The sequence below is a fragment of the Excalfactoria chinensis genome, chromosome 1 (assembly GCF_039878825.1).
Source record: "Excalfactoria chinensis isolate bCotChi1 chromosome 1, bCotChi1.hap2, whole genome shotgun sequence".
Classification (NCBI taxonomy): domain Eukaryota; kingdom Metazoa; phylum Chordata; class Aves; order Galliformes; family Phasianidae; genus Excalfactoria; species Excalfactoria chinensis.
In genome coordinates, this window is record NC_092825.1 from 70,947,658 (window position 1) to 70,970,747 (window position 23,090).

At 38.8% G+C, this 23,090-nt stretch overlaps 1 protein-coding gene across 1 annotated transcript in view; it reads left to right on the forward strand.

Annotated features, from left to right (window-relative positions):
• NTF3 (neurotrophin 3) overlaps positions 1–22,861 on the forward strand; it is a 58,934-nt gene extending 36,073 nt beyond the window's left edge. The window contains exon 2 of the mRNA XM_072350158.1: positions 21,653–22,861. Coding sequence (XP_072206259.1) covers positions 21,653–22,447 — 795 coding nt within the window. The 3' untranslated portion in view covers positions 22,448–22,861. The remainder of the gene's footprint in view (positions 1–21,652) is intronic.
• Positions 22,862–23,090: the final 229 nt, after the last annotated feature.

Consider the following 23,090-nt stretch of genomic DNA (forward strand, 5'->3'; position numbering starts at 1 on the left):
CATTTGAATGAAATTCATGGAGAAAAACATTGAAAGAAGCAGAGTGACCAAATCAACACATATTTGCAGAAAGAGCAAACAAAACCAACAAATGAACGTGGCATCAGACTCATGATTAGATAATATTTGATGTAATCTAGCAGTAAATAGGTCAGAGCAGAATTTCAGATGAAAATTTACTGTTCTAGATTTGGAAAATTGTTTCTACATTCAGAAAAGATTTTGTAGAGAGACAAGTGCTATCAGATAATGTGGAAAACATTTGAGAAACAATTAGAAAAACAAGTCTCTAGGGATTATTTTATTAACTAAAGTTAACGTAATCAGTTTTATTGTCCTGGCTGAAGGAACACATGAATATCTTAAATAGCAAGAAGCTCTCTGTACCTTCGTCTTCTGGCACAGATCAAGGTTTCTGCCTCTGTCCACCCAAAAAGAGCACATTGTCCTGGGAGATTTGGAAAAAATCTATGACTTAGTTCACCTTTCCTAGTGAGTCTGAATCCAGAGAGGGGACATGGAAGAGCTGATGCTTGTCTTCTAGATGGCACAGACTGCACCTGCAATGCAGGTGTTACAGAGTGCTGGCTCATAAAGTGTTGTCTCTTCTGCTCCATCTGAGCTTCTTTACATGTAGGAATGTTTTATTAGTAGTCTAGTCTTCTAAGTCAAGTTTTTGAGGGATCCACAAAATGCATTTGGGGAACTTGTTTCTGGAGAGCTTTGCAGAGCCATTTGATCAAAAATAAACCTAGTTATCTTGGTGAAGTTTTGCTAATTGATGGGATGGATGATCAAGAGGATCTTCCATAGCATAGTGATGCACTGTGCAAGCATGCAAGTTTGTTTAACATTACTCTGGGGATCTCTGTCCAGATTTCTGCCTGGCTGTAGGTTTACCTCCATTGTCCTTGCAATGTGCTCTCTCAAAAAAAGATCTTTTTCCAAAGAATGAACTTTCCAAGCATATTTATTAAAATATTATTTAATTTCAGTAATGATAGCCTTTATTTTGACTTCTTTCCTGAAGAATACCATTATAAAAATGACCAGAAGAAGTGAAATAATGAAAACTAAAATCGAAAACAAAGTTCTAATCTAAAATCATACTGTGTTAGGCCCTTCTACCATTATTCAGGGCTCTCCTGTTGCTAACATCTTTTGTGTTGAAAAGGAATGAATAAAATACATGTTGGATGGGGTTAGTATGAAGATGTTAGTGGAGTAATGGAAGCCCACTGGAATTGTAAATTAGACATGACAAATCTTTGAAGAATATGCCACCTGGTTGGTTTGGATCTTTGGACCACAGATCATTTTAGGAGATATTGGACTATATTAGGAGATGGATTTTGTTGGTTTTAATTATCCAGTTCTGAGGAATTCACACCTCTCAACCCCAGCAGCTTTCACTGTCCCCTGTGAGCGGATGTTGTTAAGCCCTGGATTGCTCCAAGCTTCACTGGCTTTGTCTCAGTCTGCAAGTATCAATTTCCTGGGCTGAATAATTTCCTGGATGGCTATCACTAGCAGTCAACAGAGAGATCAATAAGAAGACAGGTTTTCAACCAAGGGGGAAATCTGCCAAGTTTTAAAGTGTATGTCCTAGTGGCCTTACTTGAAACTTAAGTGTACTTGGGGAATTATTTCCTTCTGAGAAACTGACAAATGCCAGCAAAGAAATCTATGCGCTACAATTATTCCTGTCAAATATAACAGTTGACTAATATGGATATACTCTCTTCCTCTTTTGAATGTATATGATTCAACATACTAAAATGCTTTGCATGTGAGTCCATGCTTTTAAAACAAACATCAGGACTCAAATTTAAGGTTTGTTGAGATACTCACTGGTTTTGGTAGGATTGTCTAGGTGTTGCTGAGATCAGAATTTGGCCTGTAATCAGAAGCATTTAATCATTTACTCATCTGGCAAATCCTGCTTTTGTAACACTTGTGAAAATAAATATAAATGTGTTGAATTAATTTAAGTGCTGTTGTCAAACAGTCATCAGAGACTGAGTCAGTAAAGGCACAATCTGAACCTGAGACACTGAGAAGGATGAAGGCAAAGAAATGAATTCACCATAAAATAACTAATCCTAATTTGCTTTATGATGATTCAAATAGCAGCAAACACTGAAAATTCATCAGTTTCCATTTGAAACGAAAAATTAGAGAAATTAGAATAAACTATGGAGAAAAAAATTTGAAAAAAATTGAAAAGAAAGGAATAATCCTCATAGAAGAAATCTAGGGGAAAAAAAAAAAAAAAAGAAGAAAAAAAGAGAGAACAATTAGAATATTCTACTGGAATTAAAAACATATATATTTTCCTAAAATGCAAAACCTACTCCAAATACTAACAGAAATGTATAGGAGCTTTAGCTTCTGAGGGCAAGATTTAATTTTCGAAGCTTTTTTTTAAACTCATCTTCTACGATTATTTTGCTGTTTCTCTTGAATTAAAAACAAACAAACAAACAAACAAAACAAAACAAACAAACAAACAAACAAAACTAAGAAAAGCAGTCTATTACAAATTACTCTTAGTACACAGAAGCAGCCAGACTCTGTAAGTACACAGACTTTCCAGGGTTTACTTTTAGCTGGGACTTATAAATAAAGCAAGACCAAGATATAGTGTTGATCATGTGGGTTTTTCATGTAAGTACCATGAAGAAGCACAGAAGGATGTGCTGCTAGCAGTACTCACTGTGTTAGAGCAGAAAGGGTGACTTTTTTAACGCAGAGACTTGTAAAGTCTAAGATATTCTTATATATGAGATGAATGTTTGTAAGAGTTTTGGTTTGTGGCTAAGATCTTCATAGTATTGGATTAACAATGCTTTCCTTGCTGTCGATGCTCAAACTTCTGGTTATTTCAAGGAAAGAAGTATCAGCTTTGTTTTTGAAAATCCTACTTTCCTAACCTTAGGACCAGCAGTTTCAAAAGACTAATAGTACTTATCTGTACTAATACCACAGAATTCTAACTATAGCTACTTTCATCTTTGTGTATGACTGAAGAAGCTTCTGAGTAGTCCTTGAGAAAAGGAAATGCTTTAATAACACACATTCTTTATCAAATGAAAGTTTATTTTCCTTAATTTATTGAAAAAGAAGTTTCTTTTGCCCAAAGACTTGATGACAATTCTGCCAGTGGAAGCTGTTGGCTTCCCTGTGCTACAAAAAGTGAACTGAAAGTAGGAGCAAGTGAATGAGAGGCATGGAGGAGGGCAGGAAGGGCTCAATGGGGGCTCCGTAAAGACTCTGGGATGTGAACAGATACTGTAGCTGTGAGTGGTGAGGAATGAGCTACTCTACACACTAACACTACAGCAAGATTTCTGAACCCTTATAGGAAAGTAGTTAGAAATGTCATGAAGGGCAATGAATTGGCTGGTGCAAACAAGAGCTATTATAGTGGCAGACCTAGTAACCTAAAGAGAGGGCAAGGAGAGTGTTAGGAAGGCCAGAAAGAGGAGGACAAAGAAACAGGATGCACTGTACTCGTAGTGCAGTCACACATCAAACCCTACTTTTCCATTCATATACACACATACATGCATTGGTGTCTCTCATCTACTCTGCAAAACAAACCTGACTTGAAAATTAAATGTAAGTTGTAAAACAGGATACTTGTAAGTAAACTACCAAAGCTGATGTACTGATCTCTTCAGCTGCTTCATTTAGCCCTGTGAATATATTAAAGGGTAAAGCTGCCAATAAATAGTACAGAAGAAAATGAATGTATTGCAAATGAATAAAAGGGTGAAAAGAATGAGGAAAAAAATAATAATAGGATAGAAAGTGACAGGAAAAATAGGCAGGAAATAAGAGACTCAGAATGAAAAGCCCAAGATAGTATACTAGTGAAAATAATTTCAAAGAATGTATATTAAATACTAGAGAATAAATTGGAAAGGCACAATATTAAAAATTAGGTAGCTATGCTTTAAATAATAAATTAGTGCTGGATTTATTGCAGGAAGATAATTTTATATAAGAGGAGAGAAAGATAAGAGAAATAGTGCAAAAATTTAATATAATTACATAAGATTTGCAAATGCAGAGTGGTATCAGACAGATGAAAGATATCTTATACTTTTAGAATATCACTGTTAGTCTTGGATGTACTAGTGGTATGAAGATGTGGATGAAATGAAGTTAGAAAACTGTAATACGTATCCCTAAAAATTAGTTTGATAAATGAGTGGAGGAAATAACTTTGTACTTAACATGGGAGCTCAAAAAGAAGAACCAAATAGATCTTTTCTAGTTTTTACAACCCAAGAAAAATCTCAGCACATGAAATGACATTTTCCTTCTTAATACTGATACATTTGTTACCTAATCCAGAGCAGGGTAAAGTTTATCTTTTGCTAAAACAGTGTCACTGGACTATGTATTTCCTAATACCTTACATTTTGGTTTTGTGCATGCTGCTAACATTCTAGGAATAGGTAGGAGTGGGAGGGAAGAGCAAGGGCAAATGTAGACATGCTTCCACAATCCTCTAAAGTATTATATATTTTTGAAGTGTCCTAGTCCTTCACCCTTGGGATGAAGTTGTTTTCTTCAGAGTGTCTGGTATGATGCTATACTTTGGGTCTAGGAGAAACTTTATAGTTTACGGAGAATGTTTATAGTTGCTGCTTAGCAGTGTAATACATAGTCAAAGCCATACCAGTTTGTCATCTCATACTAACTGGGAGAGAACAGAATCAGAGCAGATGACTTAAAAATGCCAGAGGATAATTTTGAAGGGAGCAGAAGCTTGTCTTTCTTTTGCTGACCAGGAAATGAGCTGGGTATTCATAGGTGATGAGCAATTGCTTTTGCATCAGTTGTTATATACATTCTTGTATGTATATGTATATATATACATAGTCAGAACTATTATCATTTCTATATATTAGTATATTTAAATTAGTTAAATCTCAACTCATGAGTTCTACTTGGTTCTTTTTTCCAGTTGTTTTCCCCATCCCACTGGGAAGAGTAAACAAGCAACTATGTGGTACTTAGCCACCTGCTGGGCTAAACCACAACTATCATTTTTGGCACACAGCATGGGACACAAAGGATTAAGATAACAGCAGAGCTGACCACAGCATGTTAACAGAAGTTCTTTAAGAGTCTTCTCCAGAAACTGTATTGCGTAAACTTGTGTGCTGCTTATTTTCCCTGCTGCATTGTTTGTCATTACTGGGGATTAGAAAAGGTTTTTATTTTGCTGTGTTGTGTGACTTTGACTTATACAATGATAAAATTGGCAGCCGAGAAACTGCTGTTTTGTGTGTATACATCATTGCAGTCATCTTTGAGTTTTGGAAGCCATATTCTTTATACTATCAGCGTTATCAGATTGTCAGCCTCTTTCACTTTTCCTTCTTTCCCTAGAACTCAAGAGCTACTTACAGTAGTTCTTGAGAAACTTGAATTTCTATGCGATGTTCAAACCAGCGTAAGTCATGAATGTGTCTAAGGTTATATTTAAGATTAAACAATATGGAATGGAAAATCCACCTCGACCCTACAGGTGTGGATACTTGAGTTGTAAGGGAAAACAATCACAAGAGGGAGTCTTCCATGGAATATGGAGGCTTCAGTTTCCAGCAGGCAGTTCTCCAGACAGCAAAGATGACAGTGCAATCTTATTTCCAAGGATGACAAGGGTGCCTTTTGGCTCTCATACACAAGTGATAAGTAATGAATACCATAACCTTTCTCCAGCCAGATGCAGCAAAGGGACAATCGGGTGTATTAGACTGTGTGGATTCGATGGCCTATCACTTCAGAACCAAAGAAATATGAAGCTTTAGTGGACACCTGTGCACAACATATTCTAATGCCATCCAGTTATAAAGGAGTAAAACCCAACTGTATTTCTGGGATAAGGGGGGATCCCAATGGTTAACTGTACTGGATGCCAAAGTAAGCAAAAGGACTCCATTGCAGATGGCTCAGAGGCCCTGCGCATGTTTAGTACACATTATCTCAGGATAGGGCACTTCAAGGGCCCAGAAGGGTATTGGTGGGCTTTCAGGATAGCTGCCTTGGAGACATAGGATATTAAGCAGCTGTCTCCCTTGCCTGGTCTATCAGAAGACGGTTCTGTTGTGAGGCTGCTAAGAATGGAACTGCAGGTGCTAGTTGCTAGTACAGCAGTGCACTGGCAACAATACCATACCAACTGGAATTCCCTAATTTCCATTCACAAGCTGATTTGCCATCTGGAGAACCAAGGAGAAATCAGCAAGACTCACTTACCCTTCAGTAGTCCCATGTGGCAAGTGCAAAAATCCAGTGAAAAGTGTTGCCTAACAGTGGACAATTGTGGCCTAAATGAAGTCTACACATTGTTCTGCCAGATAATAAGTGCAGACAAAGGCAGCCAAGTTGTATGCCAAAACTGACATCGTGAATGCTTTTTTTCTCAGTCCCTCTGGAAGCAGAGTTCAGGTCACAGCATGCTGGAAAAGGTGCCTGATGGAAAGGGACCTTCATGTACTGATGGACAGTCGGCTGAATTCGAGCTGACAGTGTGCCTGGGTGGCCAAGAAAGCCAATGGCATCCTGGCTTTTATCAGGAATGGTGTGGTGAGCAGGAATAGGGAAGTCATCCTGCCCCTGTACTCAACATTGGTGAGGCCCCACCTCGAGTATAGTATTCAGTTTTGGGCACCTCAGTACAAAATGACATGGAGGTACTGGAGCAGGTCCAGAGAAGGGCAACGAGGCTTGTGAAGGGTTTGGAAAATCAACCCTATGAGGAGAGGCTGAGGGAGCTGGGGCTGTTCAGTCTGGGGAAAAGGAGGCTGAGGAGTGACCTTATTGCTCTCTTCCAGTATCTGAAAGGTTCTTACAGCGAGAGTGGGGCAGGTCTCTTCTCACTGGTGACAGGTGACAGGACGAGGGGAAATGGCCTCACATTGCACCAAGGGAAGCTTAGGTTGGATGTTAGGAAACACTTCTTTACAGAAAGGGTAGTTAAACACTGGAATAGGTTCCCCAGGAAGGTGGTTGAGTCACCGTCCCTGGATGTGTTTAAGAGCTGTTTGGATGTGGTGCTCGGAGATATGATTTAGCAGAGGGTTGTTAGAGTTAGGGTACTATGCTTAGGCTGCGGTTGCACTTGATGATCTTTAAGGTCTTTTCCAACCTGAGTAATTCTATGATTCTGTGATTCTATAGTAAGAACTTAGAGGGGTGTCAGTTCACCTGGAATCAACTGCCCCAGGCATCAAAACACAGCCCTGCCATTTCTCACTATCTGCTCCAGAATAGGGGGAAGCTCCTGAATACTTGTAGTACACTGACAACAACATTGTGTGGGGCAACACAGCAGAAGATTTTGAGAACAGGAAGAAAATAATTTAAATCCTTCTAAAAGCTGATCTTGCCATAAAGAATAGTAAGATCAAGGGGCCTGCACAGAAGATCCCATTCTTAGGAATAAAATGGCAAGATGGACGCTGTCAGATCCCCAAGGACGGGATCAATTAAATAACAGCTATGTCTCCACCAACTAACAAAAAAGGAAACACAAGCTTCCTTAGATGTTGCGGGCTTCCGCAGAATGCATATTCCAGATTACATCTGATTGTAAACTCCCCCTATCAAGTGACCTGGATGAAGAATGATTTCACCTGGGGCTCTGAACAACAACAGGCCCTAGGACCAATTAAAGGGCAGGTAGCCCTTTAATTCACACAGTAGCCCTAGGGCCAGTTTGGACAAGGCAAGATGTAACAAAATGTGCTCTATGCTGCAGGTGGGGAGAATGTCTCTACTTGGAGATTCAGGAAGAAAGGCCCAGGGGAGACCTAGTTTGACTCCTACAGTTTTGGAATCATGGATACGGAGGATCTGAGGCCTGCTATACTCCTACTGATAAAGAGATATTGGCAGCAAATGAAAGGTTCTGAGCTGCTTCAGAAGTGGTTGGTAGTGAAGCACAGCTCCTTTTGGCCCCCCAGCTGCCTGTGCTGGGTTTGACGTTGTATTGGTTTTTAATGTACAGATGGAAACAAAATGTACAGAAGGTATAAGTGGAATAAGTAAAGGAAAAACTCACCAATGGTGGTGCCTTGACTGAAGCAGCTGGGGCAGTCCTCCCTGGTGAGCGATCTCCAAGAGATACTGCTCCAGTGGGAGTCAGCCCTTAAATGAGGTCTCAGAGGGGATGGAGTCAAGCTCCACCCCTCCCGGGAGCACAGCTACATTATTCTCACCTGTGCTCCCACAGCTGACCCCATACTTGCCTCAGCTGATTAATCAGAGGTTCAGGCTGTGATTACCAATCTCCCATACAGACGTTCAAAGGGAGGGTCCTGTCTCCGCATTGTCCAACTGATGCTATGTGGAGTATATGGGTCACATGGATCACACAACAGTTTCAAAAGGGGAATCTCAGTCACCCAGGAAGCTTAGAAGGGATTATGGACAGGCCCAAAGACTTAAGATTTCAGAATATCACCAGAAGAGGAAGTTACATGGGCTGAAGAGGCTCCCCTGCATCATAAACTGCTGGAAAATACTCGCTGGTGGGTCTTGTTGCATTGTGAGAAAGCATGAGAGATGGAAGGCTGCTGTATGGAGTCTTACAGAATCAGCTGTGGAAGCTATTGAAGGAAAGGGTGAATGGACTGTTAAAGACTGCACTGAGACCAGTGGGTACTGAGACATTCAAATGCTGCAATGTGCATTTGACAAAAGTTGTGTGGTTAGTCAACACTCAGGATTCTGCCAACCGAGCTGATCCTGCCCAGTCAAAACTCCTGCATACCACAGAAAAGGAAAATGACCAGGTGGTGCACATAAAGAAAGAGTTGGGCAAAACAGACTGGGTTATTCCTGCCTCAGACAAAGGCAAGCCTATTCACAGGATTGCTTTTGCTCAGGGACCTAAGTGCATATGGTGGGTAATGTGGATGGGGATGTCTGTTGTGTACCTCAAGATGGCTTGATGCTGGATGCGAAGAGCCAATAATTTGAATTGCGTGATGTTAAATTGCTACACAGTACTGTATGTCATCATTATTATGGTTCTTATACTCCCTTTTAACAGTAGTACAGTTAGAAGTACCCAGGTTAAAGAATAACAAACTTTAGATAGATAGAACCAGAACTAGCTTCTGCATGCAGTAACCCAACACTGCACTGCAGTAATCCCTCCTGCACTGAAGGACTGTCGATGGAGCTCATGAATAATGTGGACAATTTAAATGGATACACCACAGACTATGGAAATAATGTGCATGTATATATGTATTAAAACAACAACAGCAAAACAAGATAGGTGATGATAATTAGTTAGGATGTGTAGAAACTGTGGGACCTGAACATGAGTAAGGGAATAAGGATAAGGGGTGGATATTGCCTTAGTTTCACTGAGAAGGAATTGTTTTCTTCAGAGTGTCTGGCGTGACGTTATGTTTAAGCATAGGCTCTATAAGAAAAACAATGCTGATAATACTGATGCTTACAATTGCTGCTAAACAGTGCCAGGACCATTCTTAGCAAAGGGCCCAAGGAGCTGGGATGGAACAGAAGTAGAATAGCTGATTTAAACTGGCCAAAGGGATGTTATATTCCATATAACATCATGTGAAATGAGTTTTGAAGGGGGTAAGAGTTATCTCACTCTCTTCTGCTGCTCAGGGGGCTGGCTGGACATCAGTCAGGGAGTAGCGAGGAATTGCTTGCGCATCACTTGTTGTATACATTCATATGTATAAACAAAGATAGCCATAACTATTATTCTTTTCCTTTTCTTTTCCTTCTCTCTCTTCGCAAATAGTTTTATCTCAACCCACGAGTTCTACTTTTTTTTCCATGATTTTCTTACCTGTCACCTTGGCAGGTGAGAGGGAGCAAATGACTGTGTGGTCTTTAGCCAGCTGCCAGGTTAAATCACAATACCAGTTAATGTAACTTGACAGAATATGCAATCCTAAAAGTTACATAAGGTATGTAAAATTTATTTTTTACATTTCATGCAAAATCAGTTCTATGTCTGGTCTTGTTCAACACCATCATCAGTGGCCTACTCCACCCTCAGGAAGTTTGCTGATGGTACAAAGCTAGGAGGTGTGGTTGACAGACCAGAAAATTGTTCTCCCATTCAGCAGGACCTGGTCAGACTGGAAAGCTGGGCACGGAGGAATCTTATGAGGTTCAGTAAGAGCATGTGCACCTACAGAGGAATAATTTAATGCATTATAGGTTAGGGTAGAGAGGAGCTCTGCAGAGAAGTACTTTGGTATTCTGGTGAACAAAAAGTTTGGCCATGAGCCAATGTGTGCCCTCATGACAAAGAAGACCAATAATTTGCTGGGGGTGCATTAAAAAAAGTGTGGCCAGCAGGCTGAGGGAGGAGATCTATCTCTTCTACTCTGCCCTAGTGAGGCCACATCTGGAGTGCTGTGTCCAAATCTGGTCTCCCCAGTTCAAGAGAGATACGAAACTTATAGAGAGAGTCCATCAGAAGGCTACAAACATGGTTAGGAACCTGGAGTATCACCCTAATGAGAAAAGGCTAAGAGATCTGGGACTGTTCAGCCTGAAGAAAAGAAGACTGAGGTGGAATTTGGTTAATGTTTATAAATATCTAAAAGGAGGTTGGAAGCAAATTGGATGAGGCGAGGCTGTTCTCAGTGATGTGTTGTGTTAGGGCAAGGAGTAATGGCCTAAAACTTGAATATAGGATGTTCCAAATAAACATGCAGAAGAATTTCTTTTTGTGGTAAGTTTTACAGAGCTACAAAGCACTGGAGTAGCTCACCCAGAGAGGTTGTGGATTCACCTTCTATGGTGTCAAGACAAGTGCAACCTATTGTTGGGAATCTTTAGCCAGAGGGGGGGAAGGGAGATTAGACGTGATCACCTCTTGAAGCCCTTTCCAACCCCTGCAATTCTGTGATTTTGTGAGAAAAACTTATAATCTTATATTTCCCACACTTCCCTATGTTCTATGAGAAATACAGACTGCTTTTCCCTGAGAATGACTTTAAAGATATTGTAAGCTAGTTATAAGCAAACTGCTGCACCTGTGCAATAGTCATGAAAGATGTATTAGTTTTATTGTGCAGTAAAAATTCCTTATTATGGTCTGAACACAAACAATAGAGTTACATTTTACATGTATGACAAAGAAAGAATCCAGCAGCCATTGTCTGTATCCACATCCACCACCCTTTTATCTGCAGAAGACTTGTCCAGTTTGTGCTGAACTCATGAAACCTTTCTGGTGATTAAGTTTGTTTGGACCAGGCATCTTGTCCTTCAGAAATCCTGCCTTCACAGCATCTATATCCCAGACTTTGCACATGTATGTCTAACATGTTGTCTTTTGTATTTGGAGGTTTGTGAACCTTTGAGGAGCATGGAGAGGCATTTCAGAAAACAAACTTGATTCACAAAATTGCCAAGGATGTATTTCTGCACAGCTTTTAAGCAACCGGGAGCCAAGGGATTTTGCAAAGCAAACACAGGTGCAGTTTTAGTTAAAATGAAATAGGGCTTCTCCACTGAGCCCCTTGCACAATGACAGTCCCAGTCCCATGGAACACAGCTGAGGCATCAGTGCATTACATGTGGAGACACAGCAAGTCTCATGCAGTACCTAGGAGAAGCTCTTGAGCCAGAATGCTGCCCCTTCTAATCAAATGCTACCTTACAGACCTTAAGAGATATTTTATTACCCAAATAGCATTCCTGCTTTCAAGGCAAGTATGCATTCTCAGGTCACAGTAATGCCTTCAGAAAATGGAAGAGAAGCTCTCTTTTCAACAAAAGTTTCCCAGGTTCTGTTACGTAATTCTCATTCAAACTAAACGAAAGGTCACTTAACTTCTGACTGACAATTCCTCTATCTGTTTCCTTCTGAATATGAGCTTTGCCTGTACCCATTAAAAAGGTCGAGGGATCTGGGACTTCATAGTGAGGGTCTAATACTTTTAGAGTTCTGATTCTTGCTTTGGAATTCTGCTTGCTTGCTTGATTTGACTTTATTCCTTACTTTATTAAAAAAAATAATAATAATAAATTAAAAAAAATAGAAAATTAAAAAGACAGATGAGGAAAGTTTCCGTTTTTAAAACAAAACAAAGCAAAACAAAACAGAAATCCTGTTGCTTTCAAAGTAAATTCCAACAAAACATTATTTTGAGTTTCACAGTTTGAAAGACTTCCCTGCTTATGTTTTTTTAACACCAGAAAATCTAATCTAAAAATATGTTTTTTAAAAAGACTCATTTTTTTCTTGAAAAGAAAAAATCCTGCATGCAAATGACTCATCCAGTGGGAATGTAAATATTAAAACACCTCAGATGTTTTCATACCTCATATCTTACTTTGCAAAGTCTCTAAAATGCTGCTCTTCCATATCCTACCAGAAGGAGAAAGAGGAACTTTGTCTGACTAATACAAGACAATTTATTGGCCCTGTTTGAGCCAAAGTAGATCCAGATTGACTTGAAAGGATTGTCAAACAGTTAAAAAAAAAAAAAAAAAAAAAAAAAGATTTAGATGGAGTTTTAGGGCTGTAGCAAAACTCATAAACAGGCCTCTTTGATATGGCTTTGGGCTTGTTTGCAAACATCTTTTAGAGCTTGAGAATTTCTTCTGGTTATCAGCCTAACTTCTCTTTCTTTAGTTTAGTTTCATTTTTCCTGACTGCATTACTTTGCCACACCCTAAAGTGAGCATTCGCTTTTAGCAGTGTTTACACTTTCTTAGATCTTTGCACTAGGTTTGCTGTTGTGCCTTTTTTATCACAATATAGCAAAAATATGCACATTCAAGGCAAATTCCTTAAAGGTCAGTTGTACAAACTTTCTAGTCTTTTTTGCTGCTCTTTCTTTATTTCATTTTCATATGACAGTACCTTCCAGCTTTCCAACAGCTTTCCTGATTTTTCTGCTGTGCTACAAAAATGGCCAGTTCCTTCCTAGCTCTGCAATGCAATGCCATGATAATTGCATTTATTAAATATTACACCTTTCTAGATACTACAGCTTTCTAAAGTTTTCAGTAATTCTTCAGTCTTTGCTCACGATCATTATTCTCCCAGTATACTAACTTGTAATTTCTAGTTTGACTCTCATTTTGAATTTGTTTACCAATATTTCATCTTCCCAGCAGAGATGATCGTATTTTTCTTTGCTAACTGCTGTTTGCAAACCTCCTCAATTCTGCTGCAAATTTAATTTGCTTGCTGTGTGATCCTTTTTCTATTAACAATTAGCAATGAAAATACTATTTCACCTTATATGACCATCGTGGTTTAGTTCCTCTGCTTTCTATTTCTATTTTTTCAAATGATTTAAAACAAAACAAACAAACAAAAAAACCACAAACAAACAAACTGAAAATTGCAAAACCATGGGCAAAGTTTTTGTAAAATTAACACAGACACAAGTCATTGGAATTTATTGATTTAACTAGGAATTTGACCATTAGATTTCTTGTTACCTTGAACAATTTTCAGAGCTACACAGTAGCAGAAGACTTTTGCAGAAATTGTTTACCCCAGCTACAGCTTTAATTCTTTCTAATGACTAAGTTGGGGCTAATTGCTCATCTCAGTGTTATTTTTATTTCCATACATTTCACAGTTATCGCACTAGTGATCAACTTACCATACAACATTCCAGATGGGTTTTCTGATGCAGTCAGTGTAGCATGAAAACACATAAACATATTCTCTGTACTCCAGGTTTGCAACAGAAAGCCTGTACAACCTTTTTAATTACATCTGACCTCTCTCTGTTTCCAGTCTGTTTAAAGCATGAACAAGAGCATCCTTCCCCCCCTTTTTTTTTTTCCTATATTAATGCAGATAAATGTTTTTGGAGTGCTCAAATATCTGTGACATGAGAGCTGCAAAAGAAAACAGGATGATTTACATTTACAGAATGTTAAATGTCTCATTAGTCTCTAAACAGACAGACATCTCCCATATAGCATTAAGGGCATTATACTGTAATTTTGTCAAGCCTCATGTGGAGAGATAAAATCCTTAATCTTAGTAGGGCAACAACAGACATCTCTTTGGGGAAGAAAGCAAAGGATGTTGGAGTATTTATCTAGGATAACAAAATACCAAATCATTCCATGGAATTCTTTATTTTGCAGGTGTAGAAAGTCATGAACAGAGATTCTGACTCTACTAAAATCTTTCAACACATTAGAAGAACCAGGATCCCAACCTTCCTTGACCTCACCCTGACCTTCTCAATATACAGATTAATTACTCATCTGTTAGTGCAAAACTACATGATGGCATTCTGGGCAGAAGCAGACAGGTGTAATCATCATGTCACAAAAATATAAATGAGGAAAGGAATTAAAATAGAAAAAGACCTAGCTGTGACTGAGGAAATATCTTCCTGCTTCTGTAGCCAATCACAGAGCAGAGGGTGCAACTAGTGCAGATGATACACATTATTAATATTTGAGGCTCTTGGTGGGTAGCTAGAAGACCTCTGGGAGGTCTCAGCTGCCCTGAATTCCATGTCAGTGGTGGTGGGACGAAGGTGCAGGGTCAAACCATAGTAGAATTACCATTACAGAAGGTGAGAGAAGCAGTTGTTCCAAGTAGTGAGGCAAGCACTGAGGAACTGCTCCTGACCTTTCTCTTGGAAACAGATAGGTGTAAATTGATTACATTCTGATCTCCAAAAAGATGTATTTACAGAAGCAGATACAAATGCAGACACACAAAAAGTTGCAATCAGCTGCATCAGAAAAGAACCGAAGTTGCTGCAGTTCTACATAGTGTGTTTAACAGTTCTAAAAGCAGTTTATCCCTCACAGGAGGTGTATTATCACAACACTGTCCCTCAGAAAGCCCTTAACAGTCAGGAAAGCTTTCTATAGAGAAATGTAGGGTCAAGATTGCTAATATAATAAGTAGTAATTAGTAAATAGCATTAATAAGTAATTTGAAGCACAAGTGAGCTTTTCATACTTGAGTATTTAACTTTTTAAAGAGTGAACAACAGTGTCTCAGTAGGCTTAATTCCATTACTGCAATGTATTTTATGTATACCTCTCACTGGAGGCTATCAGTGCTGAGATGTGTTCTCCCTTGAAAATGGCTTTGAGCAACTGAGTTAAATTAAAAGCCACTGATGTACTGTGGGTCCCTCCTCCTCAGATACAGTGTTTCCCTACTCCCCAGCCCATTTGCAAGAGGAATGAATTGGTTTCATATTCCTCCACTCTAGCTTACAGTTTGGTTGTCCCCGAGAATGGGAGGGTTAACACATAGAGCTGCCATAACCTAGTCCCACTTGATTTTATGTCTGAATTCTCAGGCTTCTTAGTGGTCCAGGCTCTTGTGAAATCTTTGGTTTCAAACTCTGTATGTTTAAATTTCTGTGTCTTGAGAAGCAGAAATGTTCAGGAGGGTCATAGCATCTCTTGGGGAAATCACTGCTTTGCAGCCATCTATCATAATAAATTCTTCTGCAGGCATATTTCGTATCAACAGTCAATTTCTATTCTGAAATATGGTGCAAATGTTAATACACAACTATTTCATAATCTATCTTCTGCCATCTGAATATCCATGATGCAGTGATATTTTTCATTCTGTGCATTTTCGTTCCCTTCAGAAGCACAGAAGGTAAGGGCTGCATTTCTTCTCAATGAAGTTGTACAGATTAGAAAATGAAAAGAGCATTTTGTTACTTATTGTTTTCCAAGAGTTCGTGAAAATAGTTTAGCAAGCAATGAGAATAATTGCACTGTTATCAGCAAAAGCCTGAATATGCTGTCAGCCACCACAAATGATCAATGATCAGTCTGGGGAAAAAAAAAAAAAAAAAAAAAAAAAAAAAAAAAAAAAAAAAAAAAAGGCTGCTCTTACATTTTTTAGAAAGTGCCACATACTTCAAGCTGACTTACATAAATTATGTTGGGTATTACAGTGCTGAATGAAAAATTCACCAGTCCCACCAGCTTCTATTCTGGCTCCTCTCAGCACTGACTTAAAAGTGGATACTTAGGCCGTGTCTCACAGTACTAGGGTTTCACTATTTTCACAGCACATATTAAATGACATTTTGCTCTTCAGCTGTGTAGACTGTTCAGAGCGTAATCAAAATAGAATGTATTTATTATTTTTAATCACCACAAATAAAACAAAAGAAAGCTTTCCAATCTTATGTAAAGCATTGTGTCAGAATAGATTGGAAAGTAATTTACCAGAGTCTGCTGGAGATTTCATTTCTTAATGAGACTAATAGGTAAGATTATTTATTTCTCCTTAATTTAGGACTTCCCCAAGACATATATGTTAGACAGCATCAATGCACTGTCAACATCACAGGAATATAAACCATTAAAATAAAATAAAGCTAAGCTGCACTTGAAAGATCTAACAACTTTGAAATACATCAAATTTTTTAGTAATGTTTGTTTTTACCTGCTATGCCATGAATGTCAGCAATCTCCAAGTCAAAATTGTTTAGTGCACATTAACAATCTGCTCTATATACTACCAGTTTTTGCTGGCTTTCCTGCCACAATGTGATGTCTATTCCAATCTGTCCTCTATACTATTCAGACTGCTTAGTTGCCATTCAGTTCTACTCCTAGTTCTGCTAAGGATCCTTGCTCCTGTTGATATGTTTTCAATCACTTTTGAAAGCTGAGGTGGCATATCTGAGTAAGGGGAAACTGACACTATACAAAGGGACTAATATGAAGAAATTAATAATTTCCTACTTTGATGTAGGAATGATGATTGCTATTCTCCTGCAAAAGCTGGCAACCCGTGGCTTGGATGGGTACACTCTTGGATGCGTAAGGAGCTGGCTGCAGGGCCGGGCCCAGAGAGTGGTAGTAAATGGAGTTAAATCCAGTTGGAGACCAGTCATGAGTGGTGTCCCCCAGGGGTCGGTGCTAGGGCCTGTCCTCTTCAACATCTTTATTGATGACTTGGATGAGGGCATTGAGTGCTCCCTCAGTAAGTTCGCAGATGACACCAAATTGGCTAAGAGTGTCGATCTGCCTGAGGGTAGCGAGGCCCTACAGAGAGATCTCGATAGGCTGGAGAGCTGGGCCGAAGCCAACGGGATGAGGTTTAACAAGACCAAATGCCGGGTCCTGCACTTTGGCCACAACAACCCCAGGCAACGCTATAGGCTTGGGACAGAGTGGCTGGAGGACTGTGTTGAGGAAACGGACCTGGGAGTACTGATTGATGCACGGCTGAACATGAGCCGACAGTGTGCCCGGGTGGCCAAGAAGGCCAACGGCATCCTGGCTTGCATCAAAAACAGTGTTACTAGCAGGAACAGGGAGATAATTGTCCCTCTGTACTCGGCATTGGTGCGGCTGCACCTTGAGTACTGTGTTCAGTTTTGGGCCCCTCACTGCAAGAAAGACATTGAGGCCCTGGAACGTGTTCAGAGGAGGGCTACAAAGCTGGTGAGGGGTCTGGAGCACAGGCCTTATGAGGACCGGCTGAGGGAACTGGGATTGTTCAGCCTGGAGAAGAGGAGGCTCAGGGGAGACCTTATAGCTCTCTATAACTTCCTGAAGGGAGGTTGTGGTGAGCTGGGGGTTGGCCTTTTCTCTCGTGTAGACAGTGATAGAACTAGAGGGAATGGTTTCAAGCTGCGACAGGGGAGGTTCAGGCTGGACATTAGGAAGTATTTCTTCTCGGAAAGGGTAGTCAGGCATTGGAATGCACTGCCCAGGGAGGTGGTAGAGTCACCAACCATGGGAGTGTTCAAGAAACGTTTGGATGTTGCATTGAGGAATATGGTTTAGCTGGGAAGTATTGGTAATGGTTGGACTAGATGATCTTCTAGGTCTTTTCCAACCTGAAAAATTCTGTGATTCTGTGATTCTGTGATGTCCAGTACTTCTCCAAATTTCACATAGCACAATGGCTTCTTTGAACCATGTACTCACCCCAGTCTTCTAAATCACCTCTAGCAAGAGTCTAGCAGTAGCTCAAAGCATCAAAACTGCATCCCATATATCTAGAAGACTACATAAAATAATGAAAGATGAAAGCAAACCAAATCCAAAGATTCTCAGCAGTTCAGGAAAAAAGTTTTATGGAATATGTCAGCTGCCCTTCCTGAATTAGCAGTACATGGAATGGAAATGGAACTTAGAGGTACAGGAGGCTACAGGCACAAAGTGAATCAAGGTATCTACCGCTATGTTCTTCCAGTACTGAGTTCCTAGTCAGATGATGAGTTCATCATAAACATAAGGGATACATTTTGATATAAAGCCAGAGAAGATGCTAGGTCAGTTTTTCCAGATTCAAACTGAGATCTCTAAAATCTACAACCACAGAACAAGAAGGTCAGGTATAGTGAATATTGCACAGAAAGATAATTATACTGATTCAATTTTACGTAAGGTTATACTCGATATATGCTGAAGACTCACTTAAATCGGGTAAGATTATATACCTTAATGTCAAAAGGCTGTGTGTCACAGTCAACTTTATATGACCTTTCTAGACTGGGATTTCTGAATACACCACTATCTTCACAGGTAAACACAGCTCCTGGGAGAACTGTCTCATAGTAACTCACTCAAACCTTTAATTTCTTTAACCCAATCTTTGTATTTTCTTTCCAAATTCTGGACCCCAAAACATGTCAGAAAATCATAAAGATTTGTTATGAAACAATTTACTTTTTGTAGCACATAATTTAGCAAGATTAAGTTAAACTACGGGTTAAATTTCAGAGTATTATAAACCTTTCTCACCAAATTTATAAGACATTTTATTTTAGGGTCAACAAAATATTTTTCAACAAAAGATTCTTACCATTAACATAGTTCTGCCATGGGTAAGAAAAAACAGTTTATTTGAACTAATTTGATTTTGAGACATTAAATGGAGTTTGCAGGAACTCTAGTCTCACTTTTCTCACCTCATCACCTGCTCCAACTTGTGTATTTTGCTAGTGCCACTTAGTTTTGAAATGAAGCAGACCAGTGATTACATGCAGCTGCATGCTGGCATGAATAATGCTTTTAGCTTTTGAATGGTGTGTTCTCAGAGCTTTCCTCACAGTTCTATGGCCTTGTGTGTTGCATTATGTGTGAGTTAGCTCTTCTGCGTGCTATGAAAAATCTACTGGATGACACAAGTTTTAAAATGTCTTTTCTGTTTTAAAAAGAATGTAATTTACCAAGGGCAAACCAGAAAAGGTCTTTTAATACAGCTCTGTCTGGGTGCTGAGATCCCTCTACATGAAGTTAGTATTTATTTAGGTACGACAGTAACTGCATGGTAACTGCAAATCTAAGAATTTCTTTCAAAACATAGCTTTGCTGCAAACAACTGTCTAGATTTAGGCGAACTCATACTGTGACAAACTGAGAATGGAGAAAACACATTTCTTGTCCATAAAAGGACATCCACAGAGCATAGCTCTGATTTTGCTGCAGTTCCAAACTACAAAGAGGGAATCACTGTTGCTAAAAGGAGGCTTGCTTCGTTCCTTTTTCTCCCTCCCTTTTTTTTTAATTTTTTTTCCTTCTTAAACAGAAGGTTTGTTGAAAATGAATGGTTTGTTGAAATAGAAAATCTTATTTTAAAAGGTCAGATTTCTCTGCAGTTTCTTCTGAGAAATCACACAGTACCCACAACATTACCAGCAAGTCAATGGAGGTGATTCTTTTTCTTTACTCAGTTCCAATAAAGTCACATCTGCAGTGCTCAGTTCAGTTCTGGGCACCCCAGTATGGGAGACATGGACATACCAAAATAAAGATGACTAAGGGAATATCATACAAAGAGAGGCTGAGAGAGATGGTACTGCTCAGCCTGGAGGAGAGAAACTCAAGGATCTTATCAAAGTGTAGAAATACTCAGTGGGAAAAGTAAAGAAGGTGGAGATTAACTCCACTGAGTGTGTTCCATAAAATGACAAGAAGAAATGGGCACAAACTGAAATAGAAGAAACTACTGAAAGAAGTGTTATTTTTAATTTTTTTTTATGATGAGGGTGATAAAACACTGGAACAGATTGCCTGAATAGGTTTTGGAGTGTTCATCCATAAAGAGATTAATAAAATGACTGGACATAGTCCTGTGCAAGCTGCTCCAGCTGACTCTGTTGGAAAGAAATATTAGACTAGGTGATCTCCTAAGGATCCTTGCAACATCAGCTGTTCTGCAGTTTTTTGAGTCTGTGACTTTATTCCAGAATGCTAGAAAATTGACATATGGTGGACTAGTTTGCAATGTGGAAGAATGAAATTCAAGACTGTTTTCAGTCAGTTGAAGCAGTACTTCACCCAGGGCCTCTCATGTGGTATGACAGTTCTGTAACAACATGAGTTTAATATTTTCATCTTCAGTCCACTGCCTGTGTAAAAATTTCAGTTGGTCTGCTTCAAAGTCAGTGGTTTTCTTCTATGATTTTATATTTGACAGAGAATATTAGTTTCATTTAAATTCAATTGCAAATACAAAACAGTTATCCACAAAGGAAAAAACACTTCCTTACACAAATGCTCACAGTTCTCAAGTTCAGTATGATAGAAAGATTAAACCAGAAGTGGCCAAAGGGCTTCCAGAAGATACTGGGAAGCTAAATTGGGAAGACAATGCAGGAATCTACACTAAGCATAGTATGGCAAAGTGCAGTACAAAAAAGAAGCACAGGATCCACATTTTTCAAAATTTCAGTCTTCAGTTCATTTTGACCTGTTTGAACAAAACTCTTCATTTTCAAGAGCAGGGAGTGAGGAGAGAGTCTTCCTCCTGTCCATGAATATTTCTGTCTTAAGTCACTTTTGTTCTACTCATGAAACAAGGGAACTTCATTAAAAAAACAAAAATAGGAAACAGGCCCCAGTCCAGAAAAGAACCACGCGCACACACACACACACACACACACACACACACACACACAAAAAAAAAAAAAAAAAAAAAAAAAAGCTCAGTGGATCTATCTGAACTTCCTACTTGTATTATAAAAGCCTAAACATTGTTTTTTGATGTTCAAAATATAAGAAACACAACTTTACAGCTTAATTGAGTATTTTCTCTGCAAGAATACTCTATCTTATAGCATGAGTGAGAGAGCACTATTCAAACACTGTATTTCTCAGTGTATGATGATGCTCTTAAGGTTAGATACAAGCCAACTGATGAAAAGAAATTTGATGTAATCATGAGATTTCAACCCATGCAAATTCTTGACACTTAGCAAAATCAGAACTTTTTCATTTTATATCACTTGGGAGTCTGCTACTTTCCTTGTGTCTTTGAAATCATCCACTCATCAGAACAGACTCTGCAAAAGTGATTTAGCATCTGTTCACTATCAAGGCTTGGTCATACTTTCCCAAGAGTAGCTACCTAAATTTTTGGAGATGGGACTTAACTGGCATGTCTGTCACTATGCAAGGAATGAGATCATTCTGAAAAGTGCATGAAACATTGATTAAATGCTGAATAAAGAAATTGTAAAATGTTTGCATTTATTACAGAATAAAATTAAATAAGATATTAAAATACACATAGCCTATCTGTATCTATCCTTACTGCATAGTATGTAAAACGTTAAAAATGAATCCAAATGTTTGTTTACAGCATTTAGTAAATCTTATTTAATTCCTTTTATCTCGACTTTCTGTTTCTTTTTAGATCTTACAGGTGAACAAGGTGATGTCCATCTTGTTTTATGTGATATTTCTTACATATCTTTGTGGCATTCAGTCAACCAATATGGATCAAAGGAGTTTGCCAGAAGATTCAATGAATTCTCTCATTATTAAACTAATTCGGGCAGACATTTTGAAAAACAAGCTTTCCAAGCAGATGATAGATGTCAAGGAAAACAATCAAAACATAGTGCAGAAAGTAGAGGATCACCAGGCGATGGATGGAGATGAAAATGTGAAATCAGACTTTCAGCCAGTTATTTCAATGGATACAGACCTTCTAAGGCAGCAGAGACGCTACAGCTCTCCTCGAGTTCTCCTGAGTGATAACACACCACTGGAACCACCACCACTGTACCTCACGGAGGATTATGTTGGAAATTCAGTGGTATTAAACATAACCTCTCGGAGGAAAAGGTATGCAGAGCACAAGAGCCACCGAGGGGAATATTCTGTTTGTGACAGTGAAAGCTTATGGGTCACGGACAAATCATCTGCTATTGACATTAGAGGACACCAGGTAACTGTACTGGGAGAAATCAAAACGGGCAACTCTCCAGTTAAGCAATATTTTTATGAAACAAGGTGTAAAGAAGCCAAACCTGTTAAAAATGGCTGCCGAGGCATTGATGACAAGCACTGGAACTCCCAATGCAAGACATCCCAAACTTATGTTAGAGCACTGACTTCAGAAAACAATAAACTTGTAGGCTGGAGATGGATAAGAATAGACACCTCCTGTGTGTGTGCATTATCAAGAAAAATAGGAAGAACATAAATCTGCATCTCTTTGCTATATAAGTTATTACTTTAAATTATATTATATGCATGTAGCATAAAAATGTTTATATTGTTTTATATATTATAAGTTGACTTTATTTATTAAACTTCAGCAAATCAGCAGCATATAAGCTTTCTCTCTCAATAAACAAAACTAAAGGCTGTGTGCCTCTGCTATGGACAACTCCAGATTTTTTTAGACTATGTTTGTGACACTGTTTGTTGGCAGAACACTATAACCTGACCATAAAATCTGTGTAAAATCAGTATTCTTCATTCGCTATTGCCACACCAGTGACAGTCACTTAGTAAACTTGTTAAAAATCAGGTCAATGTCAAAAGTTGTACACATATTTATATTTCTCACTATACGTTCACATTTAATTGGATTCAGTATCAACTCCTCGCTACCAAAACAAAAAAGAACTAAAATATGAGTTGTAGCCTGCACCTGATGTTGTCAGAGTCACCAAGTAACTGTATAATAGAATTTATTTTTATTGTGTCAGTTTTGTCAATGAAATTACCATTTTCCCTGTTAGCATTTCTGGATGATTGTTTATAATCAAGGCAGCCACTGTTGTTTTTAAAGGACATTAGTTTTGCAATGATTTCTAATGCTGACAAGTAATCTTATAAAC